Raw genomic sequence first — 25,809 nt, 5'->3', positions numbered from 1 at the left:
AAAGTGGTCTCTTCTTATTAACATCTCATTGTAAGAAATAAGTGTTGGAAAAAATGGATAAATTTTAAGTGCCTCAGCAAGTGGGTGAGGTTTGGCAAATGTTTCTTTTTGCTTACTACGTGGGAGAGAGAGGGCAAAAATGTGATTACGTAATATGTACTTAAACACTCCCTGGCAATAAATATTGGATATATGATAAAATAAGTTTCTACAAGTTTCTACAAGCCACGTTTTTTGTCAAAGCTCTTTTGTGGCATAAAAATTTTTAATTTTTTTGTGGTGATTTCAAAATGATATCGTGAAACTATATTATACTGCTTCATATCAAATTTGTTATTTAATGCCTACTTCAAGATTCAATTGATAATTTATTTCAAAATAAATAAATAGATTTCCCCCTCGCTTGAAAAAATGGCCATTTTTTGTGGTTTTAGTGATTGCTGCAGCTTCATGGAATATTTATGTACTAAGAACTTTAGGGGTGGTTAATTTATACATCACTCTTATAAGTCTACGAGGTGTATACTTTTATTAACTATACTCATGGAGGTGACCATAATATGTGATTCTGACAAATCTTTCAGGCTCTGAGTTTGTACGCTGCAAAGCTGACCGGAGGTGCCATGGACTCCTTCTAAGAATCTTCACGACAGACTTTGTATGGAGTACGCACCTACATGTGCTGTGAGCATCGTTGCGGCACGTGACATTTCCAAGCCTTCTTCATTTGTTTGAGTTACCTACTATCAGGAGGAGTCGCTCCTGTGAATGTCTGAAGGCGTTAGCATTGGCTCCCATGGAACTATCCACACCTGTGCATATTTTTCTTCGGCCAATTCTATGGCTCTCAAGGGAACAAATACTAGGCAAACCTTGCCTTTGATCAAACGATCACGAACAATGCATTGCATGCCCCGAACAGCTTATCGTTGGGTCTCCCAGGGAAGGATTCCTCTTGAGGTGATGAAATAAAGTGATTTTAACAGTGCTCATTGGACAATACTGTTGCCACAGTCAGCAAACAGACATTCAAGGGGAAAGTATATAGTCCATCCTTCAATAGTGTGTGCAGCTGACATCCTCGATGGTCGATGGAATTAAGTATATACTGTGGATTAAATTTTAATCGCAGTAAAATTACAAGTGGCCTCAAAAACAGAGTGATTCAACTGTTAGGTTCATCAGATAGTTGGAGGTAGAGCTCACCCTGCACTTAACCACAGGGGCGTGAAATTCACACAATCAGGGGGCCTGTTCCTTTCCATAGGCTATCTCACACTTCAAGAATTTTTGAGTGGGGTCTCCAATGGCATTGTTCAAGATTTGAACCCAGTGCCCATCGGTTATCAGCCATTGGCTATACCCTACAGGCTACTACACTCCCTCCCTTCCCCCACAAGTGGCCTGAGGAAGAATTGACATCAAAAGGATTTCTCTCTAACGATTGAATAGTTGATGTAATGCAATATGTTCTCTCTGCATATCTGAGGATATAATATGCACCGCATCATTTGTAAAACATTTTTTGCTTCTTGTCAGGTGCCCTCCCTGAATCTGCTTCTTCCAACCCGATGGTTATCCTATCAGCAGAAGCACTAGCCTCTGCTGTGATTAACAAGCCTCATGTACAATGGGGAGATTCGCATTCAATTCACCCATGCTGGTAATCAAACGTTTGGCATTCCTCACCTCTGTGCAGGGCACAGTGGATATTCTGTCTGATGTTTGTGCAGATGCCCCGAAAGCCAGAGATCTGTGCCTCAGTTCCCATTTCAGGAAAAGTTGTTTTGGTGTAGCAATTGGGGTGAATCTGTTTTACCAACTGCTTGTGTGATCCACTGAAAAAATTGCTGTGAGAATTAAGCGCTCATTGTATCTATACATATAGAGTGTCAACCATTTTTAACTACACGAACTGGGATTTTCTGGCGAACAACTGCTCTCTCAAAATTGATTTTAAGTCAAGTATGGATGATGTCCTCTCTCATTCACGATATGAATGAAATCTCTCTTTGGAGATTTAGTGTACATATTTCACTTTGCAGCTGGACTGCAATTTGAGTATACTGTGCAAGATGACTTCTACGTGAAAAAAGGCCTTCAGAAAATTAATACGAATTAAAACTTAACTTGGAATCTGTATGCCTGATGTTAATGCATGTATTGCATTTTACAAGAGTAATATGTCGTTGTGCAATATTTAAGTCTTTGTGCAATATTCTTGATCAATATTGTTGATATTATTTTTTTTTATTCATTTCAAATTAAATTTAATTTTCATCTTTACATTCTAGATATTGCACAGAGTTGTGGCAAAGAATAAATGTTTAAGGAATAAAATTCCTGATAGAGCAGCTTCGTCTAAAATGTGATAATTATGTATCAGTTCCTACCCTTTATTAGTTAGATCAGCTAAATTAGTTGTTGGCTCTGTAAATTAGGCTGATATCCTGTTTTATATAGATAGTTTTTTTGTCTTCTTTTCCTTGTTCACCAATTTTTAATGTAGTATGACGGTCTCCAGTTATTTTTTTAATTGGTGACTAATTACAATTCCTGTTAGCTCAATTTTTCTATGTAAAACATGTGTAACTTGATGAAAAATGCCCTTTATGAATCATTTTAAAAACATTTTCACGTGATTAATGTATTCCTACTCTAAAACATGATTTTAGGAGAAGAAGTCTGAATCTTCTCAAGAAACCACAATTAAACTATGTATATGCACACACAGCAGTGGCTATTACCTGACATCAAGCCATTTGGGCACATAATGTATCACTCATATAATTTATGGCTCGGAATTCCACGTTTTATTCAGCAAGAAATATTTGTATATGTGTATATTTTTTTAGGCAAATGTTATTGTGAATTTACTCAAGTAGTGAGTGTGATTAAAATAGAATATTTTGTCCTGTGAATTGTCTGTGGAGTGGTCTTCTATGAACTGAAACACTTTTAGTCAAAGCATTATGCATACATCAAATGATGACTATTGGTGTGTGCAATTATGACGTATCCAACCACAGATTGGAGGATTAATCTCGCACAAATGATAGGCAAATAATATTTGCCACATGGTGTGAGAAAGTGATATAAATGAAATTATGATTACTCTGTAAAGTTCTATTACCTATCTACATAAATATGTATATGTGCCCTCAGAAGACAAAGACATAGCTTTGAACGTTATGTGATCTGATGAAATTTATGAACAAAGTGTAGTTGTTTTTAACTCATGAAGAGTGTTTCATATTTTGCAACTTGTGGAGTGAATTTCCACATCATCTAGTTCCTATGAATGGATATTGTCATGTTTTTTGAAAGAACACTTTGTGATTGTCAAGCTTTTAAACTGTTGTATAGAAACTCATGTATGTATAATTCTGACAAATACCAAAGTAACGCAATATTTTGTATTTAAAGAAAGGAGTTTATGCAATGTATTTCTTATGCAAAATGAAATGTTACTGTATGAATTACCTGATATTTATGAACAGAAAATTTTATGCAAGTTGTTTCGCATACACAATTTGACATTAAATGTATAATTAGTTGATTATATGACACCGTTATTCTTCCTTTCTGCATAACCATCACCTACAAAATAAACAAAATAATCGTCTCTAAATAAGTTCCATGCAGTGAAACCCAGAAGCTATGGAGATATCTGTAAATCTATGCCACGGAACTTTAAGAGTCAATTTCATATATTCTTTCAAATGATGGCAAAATAAATCTAGGAATTTTAATTATCAATGCAAATTATATTGCAATCAGCTAATCTCCTTACATATTAAAAATATCAAAACATTAAAATGAGATATGTACATATATCTAGATATTTCAAACTTACTCCAATTATGCAGCAGCTTTAGGGAAACATGGTAGGTAACTACAAGGGTCTTATACTGTGGATGAGTGGCTACTTGAAAGTGACTGTCTTCGTTCTGCTGAAAAGAATAAAATATCAATAGGTAATTAATTTGGTTATTGAGCTTCAAACTCAAGTTCATGCAGTATCTGACAATACAGGCTAGGAAATTTGAGACACATACTCTAAAAATACTGAGCAAAAGAATAACAAAAGGATAAAATTACATTTAAAATAAAGACAAAATATGCACAATTTGCAGGAGGGTAGGAAATGGCAGATGGTACGTATTGTATGCCAACATCTATTCTCATAACACACCAATTTCATTCCAATTTACAGTTTTCTGTTTCATCTTCACCCCCTTTAAATATGTTTTCTCATCAAAAGAAATGTTTTGGCTTGAGAAGTGTCGAAAGAGTTTCAAAACTCCATGAGAGGGGCTGCCTCAAGCTGGCAAACTCCACACTAACACATTAGTGAGACAACTAAAAAAAAAAATCTGACCACCTTTTTTCACTTTAACCTGTGGCGCAGTATCTGCCACAAAACGCAGTTGGACCGGTGGGTAGGTGTTCGACTACCAATTGGACAGCCCGGTTCGATTCCCGGTGCCGGCTGGAATTTTTTCTATCTTTTTTCAGAGAACATCCAGAATGTTCCAGGAAGTTCCGGCACTGCGTTCGAGAGAATTCGCCGTCACTATGTAAACAAGCCATCTCGGCCAACAATTAGTCAGTCAGTACTTTGAATTGGCAATAAACGCTCCACTTCAGAAACCACACCAGTGTGTTATTCAGCGTGGCAATCGTTACACAGCTAGCACATTATAAGTCACTGAGATAAGGTGAAAGGAAGAAATTAGGAAGGCACTTATCAAGTAAGCTTGTTATGGGTTTCTTACGGCTAGGCCCACAAACATTCAGAGTAATGACAAGATGGATGCCAAACTTTCAGCACCTCCGTAGATGCTGTTATTATCCCATCGTTTTGGAGTATTCATTAAGCATTTATGTATAAGAATAATGTTTTTATTCTTGGCGCATCTATATTATGAGGAGAATTAACATCATACGGCCACAATTTGAAAATCATTCACATTTGTGAAATGATGGCGAAACGACGGTCGTAAGAAAAACACATAATTTCACAAGAATAGCGATGTAGAATAATAATGCTGGAAGGAATCTTCAATACACATATTGTATGGGGTTATCAGACTATGAATAAAAATTCATAAATGTTAGATTGTGTGAACCTTGACTAATTTCAGTTTTTTCATTCATGCACCAGCTAAGTTTTTCTATATCATTGAAATTTAAAATGGTAACTACGCCTGATGCACTCATTGGTTGCCGTGGTATAGTAGATAGCATCTGAAGCTGCGGTCACGAAGGTCTTACTTTCGGTTCTCCCTGAGGTTATTTTTTTTCTCTCCACCACAAGGATAAAGTACTTGTATTATGCTTTGTATTTTCATCAGCCAGTCACTTGCTGTTGTTAATTTTTTTTCTATTTACGGGAAAATCTGTTATCAGTTGTTAAGCTCTAATAAAGACTCCCTGAATTTCACTGGTAGGCTTTAAATTTATGTCAGGATGAGCCGCGTATCATGTGTAGTACTCTGTTCAACCACCTTTGGTGCTCCGACAGAAGCGACTTACGTTGCCTGAGGATATTTAACGGCATTCCTAACCTTTTCTTCCCTAACATCTTGCCCTTGCCTTGCCCCTTAGCTAAAGATAAGCTGCTTATCAATTTTTTCCGTAAGAAATCCATAAGAAACGGATAATTCTCTTACTTTGTGCTATCTGGGTACAAGTGTGTTATTCAGCGTAGCAATCACTACAAACCCATCTGACACCACACCCTTCTTATAATGGCCCTAACTCTTTCTTTTATGAATGGGAACAATGGCAGCCCTTCCTTCTTACCCATCCTAGTCACTCCCTCGCAGCCACATTTTTTTCCCTTGAGGTAATAGCCTCACCATCTATTATTCTCTCAATCTGCTCTGGGGGCTGGATGCAAGAAACTAAATCATAGAAGAGTTTTAATCAACGAGGGGAGATATGAACCAATTTCCTTGCTGTTTGGTATCCAATTAAACAGAAAACTAAGAAAAAAATCTCCTTAAAATATTTTTTTGCAGATTTTGGCCAGTGAAATAATTTCACCAAATCATCCAATATTCCATCTTATCCATCGGGTAACGGATGGAGTCCACCCAGTTGGCCCTCAGAAAAAGGATTGGGAAGAGACCATTATCGTCTTCCACCTGTTCTGCCCCTCCCGGCAAGAAAAAAAACACTCTGGCCTCCTAGGAAAATTTTCCCTCATTGAGTGGAAGATCTAGCTACTTTGATGGATGATTGCCTAACCCAAACAAACCTTGGGATATAGTGCTGCAGGGTTTAATATACTTTTTTTTGTTAACAAATAATAATTATAAATGAATTGTCCCAGGATAACATCCTTTGCAACAAATGAAGTACATTACATTTATACAAGTGGACACAGTAATATGAAAATACAGGGGTATGTAAATAGTGAAATGAAAAATGCCTTCTTGAATGATTACAACAACAAAAGAGTTGGTGCGATGAAAAACATAAGTCATCTAAAAGAAACAAAACTGAAAGAGGATTTGTTTTAAACAAAATTATTAAATTACAAATTAAACTAAATTTATATTAACCCTTTCTTACCCAGAGCTACTTGTGGAAGAAATAAAATTTCACGATTTTTCATTTTGAAAACTTAAAACTTTTGCACTCAATTATAATTATCTTGGCAGCTAAACATTTCGTCATTAAAATTTACACCACAAAATAATGCATTGTTTAGATATTTCCTTAATAGAGCTGACAATTTATATAATTTTGATGTTGCTTAGAAGCAACATTGGGTTATAATGGGTTAAACAAAACTCATAAATTCAGAATTATGTTAAGTATATGTAAAGTAGATTTTCAGTCTAGCACATAAAACAGTAAAGCTGTTCAATTGAAGAGTGTAATTTAACATAAACATCATCAAATGATATTTTCAGGTACATTTAAAGAAATAATGCAGTTCATACAACGAACAACAAGAAGCTCATTTTTATCTAAGAGAACAAATGAGATATGAGAAAGATAATTTTTTAATGCATGCATAATTACTGAAATTTCCAAACATGGCACAATCTTACTTTTTCATCGTTTTCCTTTCTCTTCTTTTAACTCTAGTTTTCTTCCTCCGGAGCAAATAACACCAAAGTCTGAGGGTGAAGAAATACACTAATTCTGCAGCACTCAACACGCTGCAACCAAGAAATAAGCCAGCCGTTCCTCCAAGAGACACTAGAATGAAATATACCATCAATAAGGTAGTTTCCATCATCAAAGAAAATGAAAGGATTTGATTGCGATTCGTTACCCACCATTAGTGTATTCATAGGTAATATACAAATTATTTGGTTTCACAAATCCCAGTTTATAAGAATGGCAATGGTCAATTTTATCCTCATTTGAAAAAGGCCAGAATGGCACCCATGCAATGCCACTCCACGTGACGTCACAGGTACATAGCTTCTATACGAGTAGATAGGAGTTTTACATCGTCTGAGATTACCAATGCATGCATGAGGCACAGAGCTCAGGGAAACATGTCTTAATAATTACCTATTAAAACTGGCTAAGGTCGGAAAGTTTCCTTCGTTTGATAAGGTATTAATAATCTTTATTTAAGCCAAGCGCTACCTGCTAGCATCCTGCGTCGTATCAGCGCTCAAAGCCTCGCCCCAAGGTCACCTCACATGGCGACAGCGGGAACCAGAGAGACGTCACACGGGATTTTTCCCAGCATTCATACTTATCTGTCGCATTTTTGTGCGCTTGAAAATTTTCACTTTTCATTTGATCGCAAAAAATAGATATCGTCATTTATAAATCTAAAAGCGTAAAAAGCTACTCATAATCTTTCGATTTAGGCAATAAAAAAATAACAGGAAACCACCCTATTTGGGAGCTTCATGAAATTAAAAGGTACAGAAAGTTAAATACACATTCTTAATAAAAAAGAATAAAGTCCAGACTCCATAATTGTATCACTTAAAGAATTAATATCCACAACATTGCAATGATTATTTCAAAATGGAACGATGGTTGAAAATATAATCAGGGGCAGACATATGGCATGAGCTGGGGTGGGGGTAAAGCTTTCCCCCACAGATCGGCTTGAAACTTACACTAAATAAAGTTGAAAGACCACAGCCCACAAGAGATATTTTAAAGCAAGGATCTTCAACCCACGCTCTCCGGGCCGTATACAGCCTGCCGGCTAATTTCTTGCGTCTACCAGGGGCTAAAGAAAATAATGTATTGCCAACTAAATATCTACACACTCATCACAAGTAAACAATGTCAAATATCGCATAGATTTTAATTGAACTTTTAACCAAAAAAGACCATTGCACTTTGAAATTATATTTTTTTTCATACTTTATTGATGTAAAGGTGATTGGTAAAGTGACATGGAGAATTGTGGCCCTTCAGACGATGAGAAATCGATTTTTGGCCCTTGCATTAAAAAAGGTTGGAGACCTCTGTTTCAAAGAATCTTGACACAAAATTAATCCTTGGCCAAATATTCAACCGTTAATGATGATATTTTTAAAGTTGTGCATGAAAACATGATTTTCAAACTTTTTTGCCATATTTCAAAAAATTAGAAATTAAAAAATATGTTTCATCCTTCACCTTCGGATATAAATGAGCACTCGGTGTACTGAACAAATTTGTTGACATCAAACCCCCTGATGTAATGTCCTCATTGCGCTGTTTTTGAGGTCAATGAGGCAAATAAAAAAAAGTTGAATGACCTCTGTGATGATCGTGTACACAAAGCAAGCGCAGTTTAAGGAAGGCATGCAACTTATTTTATGGATATTATGTGGTGAACACTGTAATCAATCTTACCTAGAAGATCTTCTCGACCAAATATGATCTCCCTTCTAAGCCTTATTCTGGGAAATTGCTCCACAGCAACTCTGAATCTTATCTCATTTTCCACCGGTGGCCTAAAAGTTCACAAATCATAAACATTGTTACTCACAACTATGCAGATCTCAGAATAATAATATCAAAGTTTGATTCATATTTAATTACTTACATTTGTGAAAATTATAATATAATTTAGGCTGGGCCTAAAATGCGGTACTCCACAGAGGAAAAACCTTGACTGGGATTTGAACACTAGTGATCAATATCGATCAAGAGTGAACGCTAAAGTTGCTCACTTTTAACTGATTCTAGCGTACCAGTAGTAGCCACGGTGATAACTTTACAGAGTCACCCACAATGCACAGATGTGCAAAAGTCCACAAAGGAAAAATGTAGGGATGGACAGATCCAGGATTTTTTTCGGATCCGGATTCGGATCGAATCCTTGACTTTCGGAGCCGGATCTTTCGGATCGGATATTTTCGGATCCAAATGCATTTTCAAATTCCTGACGCTGAGATTCCCCCGATGATTGTTCAATCTCTTGGGAAGAGTCACAATATGTGCCAGTCGTATTTTGCCTTTTTTATTTTCCACGGCTGAAATTCTCCTACGTAACCTCTGCGAGAGCTTTCAAACAAAACGGTTTATGAGTAGGACAAGAATCGCTTGCGACGGTGCATTCGAAGAGAGAATCGGAAATCTTGGATCCAGACCCGATGTCTTCCGCGACTTTGGATCCGATGTATCCGATGAAGGGCAATATCCGCGGATATTTGGATCCAAGGTATCCGATCCGACCATCCCTAGAAAAAATCATTTGCCTTCACTGGAATTTGAACTCGGATATTCCGATTTCCAGTCAAGCACTTTAGCCAGTTACGCTATCGAGGCATCTTTCACCTCCATGGACATTTTTGGACTATACCAGTCAAGATGGTCTTCCACAGAGGGAATTGAGTGGATTTCACAGAGTTCTAATAAATAGAATGAATAACTATTTTTACCAAGATATGTATACAACATTTTGAAACCATCTCACACATTTGATCGAGAAAAGGAACGGTTACGAAGAGTAATAATACAAGTCAGTTTCATAACTGATTTTTGTAGGAAATAAGTAAGTGTTGTATGACATCCTCTGTGTTGATTACATGCTGGCCGCAGCCAGTCCTGAGTAACAGCGGAAGGAATGATGTCATTTCCCAAAAGTCTACTAGAGAAGAGGGCTACTATAAAACATTTTTTTATTTTTGAGGATTACTTTTGATGACCTGAACAGATGAACATATTATAATAGTTCATATCCTTAGTTAGATGATAAGTTTTGTGGAATGGTCATCTTTCATTTCACAAGTCATACTAAACCCTCTCCCTCGTTTATTAAATATGTATAATCAAATTGCACATTGAAAACTCTTACTTTTTAACCGGCAAATCAGTATCCAGTGAAAAACTGATATCATTGCACTGTGGGTAGCAATTGCATTTAAAGTTGCCATCTCTCACTAGATAAATAGGTCCCTCCAGCTTCTTCAATTTTTCTGAAAAATAAAGTACATACAGATACCAGATCAATAACAGTGGCATTAAAGAAGTTCTACATATGTACTTATATTCAGCGTCGGATCCAGGGTGGGGAAGTGGGGACCCCCCCCCCCTTAATCTAAGACAATATTTTGTTCCAGGACAATGATTATGAAAGCTATAATTTCATTTGTTTAATTATTAAATAAACATATTTAAAACAGTATTATTTATAGTATGTATTATCATTTTTGGAAGGTTTACTTAAGACTATTCCCCTAAAATTGGTGGGGGGAGGTTGAACCCCTAATCCCCCCCAAATTTGGATAATGGGTTCTACTTCACCAAAATTTATCCCAAAATTTGGGCCCCCACTCACAATGGCCATTCCCTGACGTTCCAAACACCCTGAACATAATGGCAATGCCTTCAAAACGTCAGTGCCAAAAATCCCTGGATTAATTGAAGAAGAGGAGGATCTAATTCAGCATGGTTCTTAAATGTAAATAAAAGTGTGTGAATATATTTTCATTTTTAAAGCATAGTCAGGTGAGAAAATTTAGTGGACCTCATTACTTCATTCACACAGTGATTCAACGCGAAGGTTAACCCTTTCCCTACTAAGGCCGTGCCACGGCATGAATTTTCCGACACTAAAGGCCGAAGGCCGTGTTTTCACAGCTTGAATTTTTCAAAGCTAAAGGCCGAAGGCCATGTTTTCACCGCTTTGCGGTCAAGCAGGGCAAGTGGGTCCCAAGCGCCATTAGGGTCCCTAGGCGTGAGAGGTCCGACCCTTTCTTATTGTCCGTGTGGGGATTATCTTGGCCCATTCCAGCACTTAGTGTCCCACTCAAGGAAGGTGCTCATGGTCACTTATTTGTTCATAAGTTAGAATAACTAAAAACGTACCTATGTGTTGCATTTATTGAAAATCAATGCCAAGAATTACATTCTGGATGTTCTGCTGATTCGTTCCAAATTTTAAAACGGAACTCTAGCGTTCACATTAACAGAGTTCATCATCACCTAGTAGATGTAATGCCCTTTTGCTGAAAACCCTAAAAATAACCGTAGAACTTCGTTTAAAAGTTCTAGAGGCATTGCAAAATGAAAGATTGATGAACTGACATTTGCTGCAAGAGTAACAATTAAAAAAAATTAAAATCGCGCTAGTAACAATAAACTGACCACAAAAGTACACCGTGATGGGCTGCCTTCGGGAAAAGGGTCAAGGATTATATTTGCCCATTTTTGCCAAGGAAAGGGTCCGGCACCCCGCTAGGCAAGGTCATTAAGTGGAGGAAGCGACTACCTGGACAATTCCTTGCCGAGAAACAACTCCGTGCAGGGGAAAAAAAGAGATGCTCAAAGCCTTCGTACAGCAAAAACCAACTTTCCGTGAAGGAGCCCGGAGTGAAAGGGTTAATTTGGTTAGTGGATGGTAGAGCTCACCCCATATCTATGAAAATATCTATGCATAGGATTTCTTTTTCCAATAGTACTTTGACAATGGGAAATATTTAACTCTATTAGAAACTTTTATGTTAGGAACATAAAATTTTACCATAGGAAAAATGTCTCATTGATTTCCTATAGTGTTTTGGAAAATTTTATATGAATTTTGTAAATTCCAATAGGAAAATAAACTTTTAGCCATGGGCATTTTAACTTCATACATTTATTTTTGGGAGGGATATTCCTTTTCTTAAGTTTCCCACCTCGTCCTTTAAGGATTTTATTTGAAGGCTAATAAGGGCTTCACCCAGGATTTGAATCCTGGACCCCTTGATCCATGGCCAAGTGACAATTTCAATCAGAGCCATCACAAAAATTTATGGATGCATTAAAGATGAATATGTATAGTAAATATTTATGAAAACATTGATGAAAACCTTAACAAATAAGTGAGAATTTCAGGATGATAGAACTTATAGATTTAATATTAATCCTAGTCTCTTTATATTAACCAAAACTCTGTAATGGTGTCGCTTGCCATCTCGTATCAGCTCGGTTTCGCTCTCGGGGTAATAGAAGAATTAGGGAATTGGTCTCCGCGTGTTTCTCTAACACTCTATGGTGTTTAACACGTTGCAGTATCTTGGCGTGGGAAGGCATAGGAGATGCTTAACTATGCGGCCTTTTCCGGCCAATAGGAGGACGCCGAGAGGGTCACGAGACGGACGCGACACGGGAGGCAGCCTCTTGGAGGGAATAGGCAAAGGGAGTCTTACGCTGTATGTCAGAGGGGGAGAACGTACCTGTGCTAAGTGAATTAAATGTTTGGAACCAGACGTCTGACTTGTCATCTCACTCTGCCTTCTACGAACCTGGACCTTCCTATTAAGCGTAACACTTCCATTTCTAATGAATGAATTCATTAATTCGTCTAATCCTTGACCCATCTTTTATAATATGAGATCTTTTAAAATTTTGAAGGGTTGACAGAAGAAATTACACATACCTGAATATCTATTCAAGCATACAAGTCCATCAATTTTGCATACAGGAGCAGAGGCTATGAAATGATAAGAAAGATCAGTAGAAGAGAGCTTTCCATTAAAATTTACATGCCATCAAGATCTAATAAACCCTACTTACAGCTACTCCAAAAGTGTGGAACGCATCCACAATAGTGGAAAGCTAGTTTTCTTCTACATGACATTACACACAGATTGTAGCTATATATCGGGAGCCCTGGAACAAATACAATCAATTACCATCGCGTAAATGCATTGAACAATTATACATGAGATACAAAGAATATGGAGGGCTTCACAACAGGAAAATGTATTTTAAAATGTGGATCAGTTATAATTACAGCAGACCCCCACTGTAAAATACCTTCACAGTTCAACTTACAATAGTTCTCCATACCATCTGAGCCCAGGGCCCATGAATTTTGGCAGGAGAAGTTCCCTTCTCAAAATAAAGATAAAATCAGTAAAGTCAGCCCTAGAGATGAAATATACCATCAATGATACATCTTAACCCTTTCGCTGCTGTTCAATCTCCAAAAACCTTCTCACATATGGCGAAAAGGTTAAAATGCGTTTCGTGGGCCCATGGAGCAAGATACTTCAATAATAATGGCCGTGGTACACCCTCCAAAGGGTCCCTAATCCAGGACCCTTTCCTCAACGAGCTCACCCTCGCAGGACCGTCTCATCGACCCTACCAGCGGGGGGCCTCCCTCCCAAAAAGTGACCGCTGTGACTGCAATTTGAAAATCAACCAATCAACCCGATTATCAAAAAATGATTCTTTGTATTGCACTCCTGCCAATCAAGCAATCAAGTACGTCTTCGAACCGTGTTTCTGTGATAAAAAATAACGATTTTGTTAACTTCGCTAAAATGGCCATTTTCCGGAGGTCCGCAGCCACGTTTTTAGCAAAGTTAACAAAATCATTACAGTTATTTTTCATCGCAGAAACACAGTTCAAAGACGTACTTGATTGCTTGATTGGCAGGAGTGCGATGCAAACAATAATTTTTTGATGATCGGATTGATTGATTGATTTTCAAATTGCAGTCAGAGCGGTCACTTTTCGGGAGGGAGCTGGTAGGGTCGATGAGACGGTCCTGCGTGGGTGAGCTCGTTGAGGAAAGGGTCCCGGATTAGGGACCCTTCAAAGTGCTTTTACAAAAGTGCATGGCAGCGAGGAAGAAAAAGTACGTTCACAGCAGTCTGCCATGTGAACGTACTACGTACATAAACAGCAGTGAAAGGGTTAAGCACAAACCCATTTAGGGCAGATTGGGGCAATTTTTCTCATATCAGCATCCCTCTACTGTTGACAGCGCTGAATAATTGGTTGCACGACATATATTTGCACCATATTTTTGATTGAACAATGCTTAAGGGAACTATGGCTTGAAAACCATTGAAGTTCACAAATCTTGGTGATAGAGCAATAACGGCGGCATCATGCAAAATTGAGCTGTCAAAAATTATGGGGTTTTTCTGATCGTCATAGTTTTAATAGGTATACGCACACAATTTTAAAGTCTGTATATTCTGTTTTGAATTTCCTGTTAGAAAATTTTACATAGAACAAAAATAATAAAGTTGATAATTAATTAATTTATGCGATCAGTCATTACCAGTAAATGATGGGTTCCACTTTAGATCATCCAAACCATCTTCCCTCTGCCCCTCATCCAAAAACAAGCACTTCCTCTGACTTTCACTCAACACCCTAAGATTACGAGGAGCAACAGTGATCAATGGTTTGAATATGGTATCTTTCTGATTTTTTTCTGTGAAAGTAAACTTTTGAGCTCCCCATACCGGCACTTCCCAAGCAGAATGCACATAATACTGGAATATAAAAATACAAATTCTTTATCATTAGTATTTAAATACCGAATAAAATAAATTTCTAATAAATATTGTTTGATTTACAAGCTCAAGTCTCTCAAAATTCACTGATTAAAATATTGCAATGTCCAATTTCATCAATGTAAATAATTTCCACCCCATAATGCCATATCTTATTAGTGATATCTCAAAATTCAGTTGCTGGGGGAAGGTCACTAATTTTGGCATGGCAGAGAATTGATTGAAGAGATTTTTACAGAAATACTTACACTTATTTTTCCTCCAAGAACAGAAAAACGTCCGTAGCACAGAGAGTTTAGAATGTTACATGTTAGTATTAGCGGCTCTCTTGTTGTATCTTCCTTCTTTTTCTTTGCAAAAAGCAGCCTAGTTGTTTCAAGATGATGAAAAATTATTATTCATGTATATTATATGTATGTACTACACAATTAAAATGATTTAATACAAATTAAAAAATAACATTTGGCATAACATTTGCTTCACAAGACAAAAATCATAATATGTACCAGCTTAAACCATTATTACCACAAACTGAATGATGTAAAGTCCACACTGGAGTGGGTGGATTTAGGGGGGCCACAACCCAGTGAGAAATGGGTGGTGGAATCCACGTGGAACCCACGTGGAATCCACGTTGAGTGGTGGATATTTGGTGGTGGTGGATATTGAGTGGTTGGACCCACGTGGAATCCACGTTGATTTCAAGTGGATTTGTGGTGAATATCATAAAATGTTAAACAGAATTTCTAATTTGTGGAACTTAATGCTCTGGTGACATTGCGTCATTTATCATCCTGAAACCACGCTAGTTATGTGAAAATGTATCGCACATTCTATTTTTATATAATTCGTGGAAAGGCAGCCATGAGAGCACATGAAAAATCGTAGACACATATATAGAAGGTTTAGATATAGAGTGGTTGAGGTTTTAATGGTTTTAGGACAGCACCTACTGCTGTTTTAATTTTTCCACCAAATTTCCACGTGGGTTCCACGTTGATTCCACGACCAAAAACACGTGGTATCCACGTTAATTCTCCACGTGGGTTCCACGTGGATTCCACCACCCATTTCTCACTGGGAAGGGTCGTGAACCCCCAAATTCTATCAAAAATGTTTAATTTTTATCAGTTTCAGTGGCGCAGCAAGGAAGGGGGGTTTGGGGGATAAACCCCCTCCCTCCCCCAAGAGCTCAGAGAATTTTTTAAGGTTAATCCATTTTACTTAATTGGATTACTATTAATTATAGGATAGTGTGAGGATTAATCAAATTCCCCTCATAAAGCCGTAAAACTAGTCATTTTGAACCATTAATCTTAAAATTTTTCTGGTGGAGGTCCCCCCGCAACTTCCACTTACCCTGGCGGGTATGCAATACCCCCACACTCTAAAGTATTAGTTGCGCCTAAAACCCCCCCTAACCTTAATTCTTAGCTGCGCCCCTGATCAGTTTAATGATTTTTTCATCTCTGCATAGGGAGTGTATATGCCATAGCATGGCTACAAATCCCAAATGTGAGAAAAGTTTGGTTTATATTTAACGTAGAGCGTAGCACTTCATACTGTAAAAACACCCCTCTTTCCAGATGAGTATTCCATTCTCCCTGGACCCAGGTAATAACCCCACCTAAATTTGATGCTGAATTCATCCCTGCACACTGGTAAGAACATCTTTGACCTATGCAAGGTAATCCCCAAACTAATTGGCACATCATATTTTAAAAACACATCACAATTCTTTTTCCAATGCTAACGCCAGTTGCTTACTGAAACATTTTTGGTAAACTGTTCCATAAAATTTGATAAAAGCATTAAAAGAGTTGTCATAAAAACGTCTTGTACAATTTTTTTGCAACTCTGCAGTGCATGATTATTATTATAGTATTCCACCGATTAAGGTAGGTTTCCATAGAGTACTAAAGAGGTGATCTGGGAGCCTCCCTTTCCTTCCAGCACTGCCTTCTTTAATTCACTGTAAGGCCTACTCTCCTTCAATCTATCTAAAAATCCTATTCTTTTCCTTCCCCTCCCTCGTTTCCCCAATATTCTACCCTCCAACACCATTTTCAACATCCCCTCACCGCTAAGCACTAACTCCATCCAAACCTTCTGTCTCCTGCGTATCTCATCTAAAAGCTTTCTCTCCTCGCCAACCATATCCAGCACCTCGTCGTTCCTTTTCCTCTCCGTCCATTTCACCCTCTCCATTCTTCTCCATACCCACATCTCGAACGCCTCCAATCTTCTCTCGTCTTCTTTCCTCAGAGTCCACGTTTCCGCACCGTAGAGAGCTACACTCCAAACCAAACTCTTCACTAACCTTTTCTTTAAACTCTTACACAACGATCCTCTCAGAAGCTCCTTCCTGCTCATGAACGCCTCCTTCGCTAATGCTATTCTCTTCCTGATGTCCTTACTACTGTATCCGTTTTCCTCTAACGTACTGCCTAAATAGTTGAATTGCTCAACCTGCTCAAGTTTTTCACCACCCACCTTTATCTTGAGTCTCACATTCCTCGCACGTGTTGCTTTACAGAACCGCATTACCTTAGTTTTCTTGTGATTAATCCTCATCCCAAACTCCTCGCAACGTTCGTATAACGCATCCACTAGGGCCTGAAGCCCCCTTGCTGACTGACTGATCAACGCCTGGTCATCCGCGAATCTCACTGATTTGAACATCATTCCTCCCACTTTTATCCCAGCTTCTAACTCATCCCACGCTTCCCTTACCATCTCTTCAGCATACACGTTAAAGAGCAGTGGCGATAGAGGACAGCCTTGCCTCGCACCTCGGCCAATGCTTGCCCACCCAGATTCTCCGTCTGCTATCCTCACTTGCGCAGTCTGGGCCATATAAAGATTACAAATCAGTCGTCTATCCCTCCAGTCTACACCTATTCTCTTGAGAATATCCATTAACTTTACCCAGTTCACCCTATCAAACGCTTTTTCAAAATCCACGAAACACACATATACGTCCTGCTCATATTCTAGGTTCCTCTCCACGAGGGCCCTCATTATTGCTATTGCATCACGAGTTGACTTCCCATTTCTGAAACCAAACTGATCTTCGCCCAAATAGTCGTTTGCCCTCGCCTCCATTCGTCTGTTCAATATCCTCAGCACTACTTTAGCCGCATGGGATATTAGGCTGATAGTCCTATAATCTCCGCATTCCACAGCTTTCTTCTTTTTCGGAAGCGGAATTAAAACCGTCTTCACGAAATCCTCCGGCCAACATCCCTCCTCATAGATCTTGTGCACTAGTTCGAAAAACTTTTTCTTACCTTCCTTCCCTAGATTCTTCAGAAGCTCACACGGGATGTTGTCCACGCCTACTGCTTTCCTAGCCTTCATATCACGGAGTGATCTCTCTATTTCTGAATCTAATATCTCCGGCCCAAGATTATCCTCCTCCACTGCACTTTCCTCCTCTAGAGTCAATCTCTCTGGTCTGTTCGTTCCGTCATACAGGTCCTCCACGTATTCCTTCCACCTTCCCTGTACCTCTACTCGCTCGGTTAGCATCCTCCCATCTTTAGCCTTGATTTTAGCCATGGCTTGTCCTCTTTTGCCGCCCGATAGCGACTTAACTTTGGCGTACAACGCGCCTACTTCTCCATCCTTCTGGAACTTTTCCATTTCCTCGCACGTCTTTTCCACCAAGCCTCCCTTGCCCTCTTAGTTTCACGTCGTAATCGATTATTCAATTCCCTATACATTCTTTTGCCCTGTTCTGTGTCCACGTTCTTCCACTTCCTCTTCTCCTCCATTTCATTTACCATTGCCTCCGTTATCCACGGCTTCTTTATCCTTCTACTGTCAACGTAACCAATTGACTTCTCCGCCGCTTTGACTATTCCCGTTTTTATATTATCCCATCTTTCCTCTACCGTCTTGGTACTTTCAATCTCCCGTATACTAATGTCCACTAGCTCCTGATATTCTCTCCTCATACTCCCCTTCAGGGCTTCTACGTTCCATTTCTTCGCCTTCCTAACTTTCATAAGTCTTTTGAATCTTACGTTGCATTTCATGAGCACTAGATTGTGGTCCGAATCCGCATCCGCTGCAGGGAAGCTGCGCGAGTTTTTCACACTGTTCCTAAACCTCTGTCTTACCATAATGTAGTCTATTTGATATCTCCCCGCATCCCCTGGACTTTTCCACGTGTACCTTCGCCCTTTATGATGATTGAACCACGTGTTTGTGATGAATAATTTGTTTCTCCTAGAAAATTCTGCTGCTTTCTCTCCCCTGTCGTTCCGTATTCCTAGACCAAAATCTCCTATTTCGTTTCCATCCCTCCCTTCCCCGACTGAGGCGTTCCAGTCCCCCATCACTACCAGATTTTTCTTACCCGGTGTGTCTCTAATTATTTCCTCGAGCTGTTCATACACCTCGTCTACTTCTTCCTCCCTATGATTGCTAGTGGGCATGTAAACCTGGACCACCACAAGGTTGGTGGGCCGCGCCTCAATTTCTACCACCAGAATCCTATCGCTTAACTGGTCTATACCTACCACACGCTTACCCATCTTCCCGTTTAATACTAAAGCTACCCCTCGCTGGCTTTCTTCCCCTCCACTATATATAACCCTGTACCCATCACTCCAATAGTCCCCCCCATCCCTCCACCTCACCTCGCATAATCCTAAGATATCTATCCTCCCTTTATCCATTTCCCTTTTGATATTTTCTAACTTTCCCGCTCTCATCATAGTCCTCACATTCCACGTCCCCACATTTATAGCAGACTTCTTCTTCTCCATCTTCTTGGTCTTCTTTTCTTCTTTCTTCATTGCTGCTGCCACTGATGTTGATGATGATAAGTCTCTGCAAGGATTTCGCATGTTGGCGACCCCGAGGACCTTGCCGACCTCGTTGCCGTGCCCGACACCCGCCCTTTGCGGACGGGTCCCGGGCGATGAGATTCCGAGGCTCATTTGGTTGTACTCCATGTGTTCAGGGAAGAGATAGTTGGTAGGGTTTCCCACTTCCATTCCAACAGTGTTTTTTACGTGACACCATCACGCGGACTACCTTTCGTCTGGCTCCTACCCTTCGACCTATCTGGCATGGGTGGCCCTACTGGGAATAATTTAGAATTAATCCCGCCAGTGCAGCTCTAGGGGTCATAGGAGCGCGCAAGCCTTTCCACCGCGACAACGTTGTAGCCCAAGGGAAAGGGCAGTGCATGATGGACATAGGAATTGTAAGCATGCCCCTTTTTTGTAAAATTAATGGAGTAAATGAAAAATTTGACAAAAATAATGCCCATGAGCAACAGGCATCTTGCCAACACATAAACCTTCACATATTGTCCCTCCGTTAGATTTTGATGCCACTCAATCAATGCTACATTCCTAAAAATACCTACTGTACAGGGGTGGTTTAAGGGGGTGGGAGGAGCATCTGTCCCCCTATAATTTCTGGAAAAATGAAAAAGTGGAAAAGTTTAAAGTGGCTCTTCAATGAAAGTTTTTGTGTCAATTGCTTACAGTGGTGCCGACATACTCCATGGGGCCCGAGCCCCCTCAAAAATTTGTTATGGGTGTGAGGAAAAAATGTTTCAGGCTTGTCGATTTTCCTCGGAGTGCCCAGATATCGAGATTCGAGTTATCAGGGTTCTAATGTTGATCATATGACTCTTCTGAAATGCTTAAAAAACTTAAAACTCACCACTTATAAAATTTCCCAGGGCAAGGCCCCCCCCCAATATTTTTTGTAAGTCTGCATCCATGATTGCTTAAAAAATAATTTAAAAAATAACTGATGAATACATAAAAGCCACACTTGTTTACATATGTCACAACTCTGATGGATTACTGCGGAGAGGTATTGCATACCAATAAGGGGCCATGTAAAGTTATGAACTGTAGCTATGATTCACCCTAAAGCAAAGCAATCCACCCCTGATTATATTCATTACACTAATCCCACCTACTCTATGGCATTGCCTAAAAATTGAACATTTCTTCAGTAGATATTACACGTATCACTTAATCTTTACCCAAAAATTCCTTCCACCACTCTTCTGCACGGCATAGCGAGGGAAATTGGTTGGGGGGCATTGGACCATCCCAGGACCACCCACCCTCCACGAGGTGTATGGGGTACCCCTACTTCAAGAGGGGGTGTTTTTTTCCTTTAAATTTTTTTTATTTATCCTTCATAGAACTTATATCAAGCCTTATTTCTGAATGCATGCATAAAATTTTGTATGATATTGAAAGAGATAGCCATGGCAGTGTGAAGTGTAGCTGCCACAATTTCAATTTGTCAAATTTTTCTGGGGGACCACAAGCCTTCTGGGGGGTGGGGGCACCCCTCTTTCCTCCTCTCCCAGGACATCCCTAGTAGTGCCCATGACCTTCAGTCTCTGAATCATTCCTTCCCCATCTTGAAACATCAAAAATGTAAAGTGGTAATTCTCTTTTAACCTTTTCCCTACTGTACACGTATATATACATGTGGACGTTTCCTGACCCAGGAGACGACGGGCGTATATATGGATACGTGTGAGATTTTCCCGGCCAGGAGATCGAAACCTGTATATATACGTTTTCTGGCTCCCCCCCTTTTAGGACGGTCGTGGGTTTACGACGTCTTTGTCTCGGGACCCAACGCTTCGGGGTTTAGGATTAACCCTCGAAATCCGGGAGCAGGTACGCGGACCCTTCGTCTTTTAGAACCCCTCTCAGCGGTACGGGACAGCGGTCATTCAATTGTTTATACAGTCAATTTTCGAAATAAATATTTGTTCATTTCTCAAGAAATATACACTAAGAATTGAAATATTTGTCTTTTGAGCAGCGTTTACAATTTTTAAACGAAATTCTACGACAAATATTAACTTATATCTCGAGTTATGTATAAACATCAACATGGAAATTGTTGCTGTGTTAAATGCGTTAATAATGGCCTTAGAACTTCGTTTAAAATTTGACAATGCTCAGATAAAAATGAGGAATTTAATTCAAAGTCTATAATTTACGTGTAAGCAACAATTATCCATTTGCTTTATGCGTATAAGCAATGCATAAGTTGACCGCGAACCAATGCCGCAGGTATGGTCGTAAACCCGGAAAGGAGGGAGCACGACTACTCTCGGAGTCCGAGATAATGCAAAGTCCTTGCGTGGAGGGGTCGAAAAAGGTTCAGCGAGACCCTTCTTAACGAATGCCCTCCAAAAATGCTCCGTACCACGAGAAAGAAGAGTCTCTTGGGGCTCAGTACAGCAGTCTTGCTAAGACGAAAACTCCGCCGTCTCGAAAAGGTTAAAAACCTTGCGCTGCAGTTTCTATCTGTTTACAATACTTAACATAGCATTTAGTCAAATAATCACAATTCTTCCAACACCTCCTTTCAAACTGCTGCCCTCCACATAGAAGGGAAGTCTGGACAAGGTACCTTTAGGAGTCCATGTTTCAAAAACTGATTAACTAGTCAAAATCATCAATGTAAGCAGGAATCCAGCCTCTCTCAAAATCTAGCTTTCACACACAGTGCCTCATGGTTCTAACCTATGCCTTTGCCCGACCAAGTGGGATTTTTGGGCATTATTTGAGCCGGTAAGTGTAAAGTACATACATATTACTGTAGTTTTACAAACCATTAATATTATATAATGTGAATACGCTAATAAAAAGCATACACCCTCTGAGTCAGTGCAACATCCTTTGGTATTATGTAATCTTCTAATTGATGATGGGGTAACAACGTAAACACTTCTCAATGTAGTTGACATTTAGAGAATTGTATGAATCATACTGTCATACAACTTCACAAAACAATATTAAAAAGTTAGCGGGTCAAATTTGTGCGATTACAACTAGGTCATGCAATAAAACTAGTCAGAAACTAAAACCAATTATATGTATCTCAAATATTCATGCTCAGTTCTTAATATTTTTAAATAAGTAAGCAGTTATAGAAAAAATTGTTACCCAAATTTACTCTTTCCCATGGATAGAGAATTTGCAAACTGCCATGGTGTTGTGTAATGTGATATTAGTGATCCAGCTGTATAGCATAAACCTAATTCAGTTAAGGTCTGTTTAGGATTTATTTCTTCAATAGTGTAAATGTAGATAGTCCCAGCAAATTTTTTGTTCACCTGTAAAGCAAATTTGATCATAACATATTCGCAAAGCCCATTTTAAAATCAACTTGAGCAGAAATGGAGGCACAATCAAATGAGATATGTTCTTATAGCAGCAGGAAGCAACACAGTATTATCAAATATTAGTAAAAAAACATATGCAATAGTCAATAAAGCCGGTATACATGTATTTTGAGTGATATACTAACCAATGGAGGGAAATCAACAATTAAATTATAAATCACATACATTGGCTTTTAAATGTCCTACATTTTTTTAATGAATTGAAAAATTTGTTGAGCAAAATTGCTAATTTCCCAAACTTTCTATATGTAAGTTATACCTACATATTTTATTCACAAACCTCTAGGGCCAATGGAAGCAAGTCCAACTTTTGAAGGAAAGGGTCATCAACATAGGGCAGAAAACTTTCCAAGGTCATAAAAGATGCATTTGCTACAGCAGATAGGAATCCCAGATGGTACTTCATGGAATCATTGTCATTAGCACGTTCTCCCCATTTCCTGAAAATGCATTGACAGAAAATTTAATGGACTAGTTCAAATAGTTTTTATTGAAATTTAAAGTTTTAACTGAGAAGAATGTTCTTTTTTTTTAAGACTATATCTTGTACTCTTGGATAAAAACCATAGATGTACTACCCCGGGAATTTGGGTGAGACCACCCAACCTCCTGTCTGAAAGGCACCTCCACTTCAAAGTTTTTCCTCAGAGAAGTTTTTTTTTAATATAACCTGCTCAGAAATTAAACTATGCCTGTTTTCAGAGGACACTTTTGTACCCTACTGACACGCCTATTGTAATAAGCTTGAAAATTCTCACATTGACATGGCAAATAAAATGGCATTTATTTTCAATGCAGTATCACAAATTTTTGAAAGTCAGGGATTTTATCTGACAATGGGGACACGTGCCCCCCTCAGACCCTTAAAAAATATGCAAGATTGTTAATGAAGTCCCATTATCATTGCGTTCCTTTTGTTATACGAATTATCCTTGTGCCCCTCCCCCCAAAAAAAAATCCTGGATACGGCCTTGCTTGTGCCTCTCCCAGAAAGAAATCCTGGATCCGCCCCTGTATCTGGAATTCATTGTAAATCGACCCTTTGTAAAGTGGGGATCTGATGCAAAGTAATGCGTAGGTCTATCATACAAACCCAAGCACCAATTTCTCAGCACTTTCCTCATCCATGGGATCTTCATAGCAAATTGTAACAGCAGGAAAAGTAGTGTTCCAAACTCGGAAATCCCTCTCCAAAGATATAACGGTGGGGCTGTCTTGAAAATGAATTATGTTGCTTCTCACAAGGAAACTGAATCCACAAATTGACAATCCAACCATCAAGACCCAGAAAAACCTAAGGATTATGAAAAAAATTGATTCAGTAATTACATAGTTGCTATATATTAGCAAAACCTAAAAAATAAAATTATAGTTAATCGCATTAACCCAATAAATTCCAGAAACTCCTCCATTGAGGCTTTTCCAATTCGCAGACCTTTAGGGAAGATATGAATAATTCCCGTGTGAATAATTTTACAGGGCAGTTTGTTTGGATGCACGAGCTATGAAAGGGTTTTGAACTAGTGGACATTATAACCACAAAAGTGACTTGGTAAATTAGGCTAAAATCAACCTTTAATGAGTGATAAAATTACCATTACAAAACTGATGAATTAAATAGCTAAAAAACAAACATGTCATGTAGCACTTGACCATGCACTAACCTCTCAATCATATGACGTCGAGGATGGAAAATATGACTGATTCCATGAAAAGATGTTGCTTGAGAATATTCTTGAATATATTTCCAAATATTAAATTTTACTTTCTGTTGAGATTTTTGTGATGAGATGTCTTTGGGAATGGCAGGCTCTACAAAAATTCTGCTCTTGTAAGAGGAAGATAAATCTTCTTTTGCCTTCATTCTGTAAAAAGCGGCAACAATTATAAATTTTGAAACATAAATCAGGGTTTATGGCATTTTTCTTTTCAAAATATTTTTGCCCCCCCAGAATCATTAGGCAGGGACTGATGAAGTTCGCTGTTTTGGGGGGGTTCATCACTTTCCATGGCACCTTTGTGGTATGCAATAACTCCAATACACATGTCCTCTGATTTAACCCTAATGCATGATCATTAAAAGTAGTGGAGTGAGATCAGGATCTCACAATCAAAGTTTTTTCTCAGAGTCAGAAAATACAAACTGCTATTGCCAGTGACCTTAATTTTTAAAATATCAATAAATCATGCGGATTTTGGAAACAGATGCCTATGGATGCAAGCCATAATAGTTATGGCTGTTAAAATTAAAAAGAAGAACTTTGTGCTTTCACATTAATATTTATTCACAAATTTATGACCATGGCTTCAATGTTAGACGTCATCATCACGTCTAACATTGAAACCATGGTCGTAAATTTGTGAATAAATATTAATGTGAAAGCACAAAGTTCTTCTTTTTAATTTTAATAATGAATCACTTTCACAAAGTTACGCCTCAAACAATCAATTATGGCTGTTTCCGTAAAAAAAATAATGGTAACTGTAAATTTTCAGCATTGTGCAAGCAAAATCTATAACTTATTCAATGTCATTATTCATTTTATGATGCGAAGGAATCAACAAAAATTATCAGTATATGCAAGCTGCCACCCCACCATACCCCCTCCCAAACAAATTTCTGGCTACTTTCTGCCTCTCTCTGATGGAGCATTATTGCGATACATTTGATGAAGGATAAAATATGCATTTCTGTAAGTAATATCTTTCTGATTGAATGAATGGAATTGTTTTGCCTTCCAGGTTTACTCAATCCCAAAGCTGAAGACTATCAGTTGCTAAATTCTGTCACCCTAGTTCGTTCAAATACCGATAAATCACATTCTAAATTAAAGTTGAAGTTAAAAAGTTAAATTGTCCATAAAGGCGACATATTTGATTTCTAGACAAAT

General features: G+C 38.5%; 2 protein-coding genes across 3 annotated transcripts in view; one reads left to right on the top strand and one right to left on the bottom strand.

Moving 5' to 3' along the window:
• Positions 1-3,564, top strand: part of LOC124166357 (serine-rich adhesin for platelets) — a 186,953-nt gene extending 183,389 nt beyond the window's left edge. For both annotated transcript variants that reach the window (XM_046543837.1, XM_046543836.1), the window contains one exon: positions 585-3,564. In XM_046543837.1, the coding sequence (XP_046399793.1) occupies positions 585-638 (54 nt within the window). In that variant the 3' untranslated portion in view covers positions 639-3,564. The remainder of the gene's footprint in view (positions 1-584) is intronic.
• Positions 3,328-24,778, bottom strand: LOC124166485. The gene is made up of 14 exons (XM_046544015.1): positions 24,583-24,778; positions 24,012-24,212; positions 23,199-23,358; positions 22,690-22,849; positions 21,039-21,132; positions 14,976-15,093; positions 14,490-14,706; positions 12,985-13,080; positions 12,848-12,901; positions 10,283-10,403; positions 8,836-8,936; positions 7,068-7,218; positions 3,857-3,953; positions 3,328-3,600 (listed from the first exon to the last, which is right to left on the bottom strand). Exons 1-13 carry the CDS (start codon positions 24,591-24,593, stop codon positions 3,926-3,928), a joined length of 1,512 nt encoding a protein of 503 aa, XP_046399971.1. The 5' UTR covers positions 24,594-24,778; the 3' UTR covers positions 3,328-3,600; positions 3,857-3,925.
• Between the last annotated feature and the right edge of the window lie 1,031 nt (positions 24,779-25,809).

Source organism: Ischnura elegans, chromosome 10, assembly GCF_921293095.1.
Source record: "Ischnura elegans chromosome 10, ioIscEleg1.1, whole genome shotgun sequence".
NCBI classification, from domain to species: Eukaryota; Metazoa; Arthropoda; class Insecta; order Odonata; family Coenagrionidae; genus Ischnura; species Ischnura elegans.
The sequence above is the reverse complement of the archived record's forward strand: the minus strand, read 5'-3'. Positions and strand labels throughout refer to the sequence as shown.

Coding starts and splice junctions, on each gene's coding strand:
- LOC124166485 (XM_046544015.1), bottom strand. Junction 22,850..23,198: donor TGCTTCCATTGGCCCTAGAG/GTTTGTGAATAA, acceptor TTTGCTTTACAG/GTGAACAAAAAATTTGCTGG. Junction 12,902..12,984: donor TCCACACTTTTGGAGTAGCT/GTAAGTAGGGTT, acceptor ATCATTTCATAG/CCTCTGCTCCTGTATGCAAA.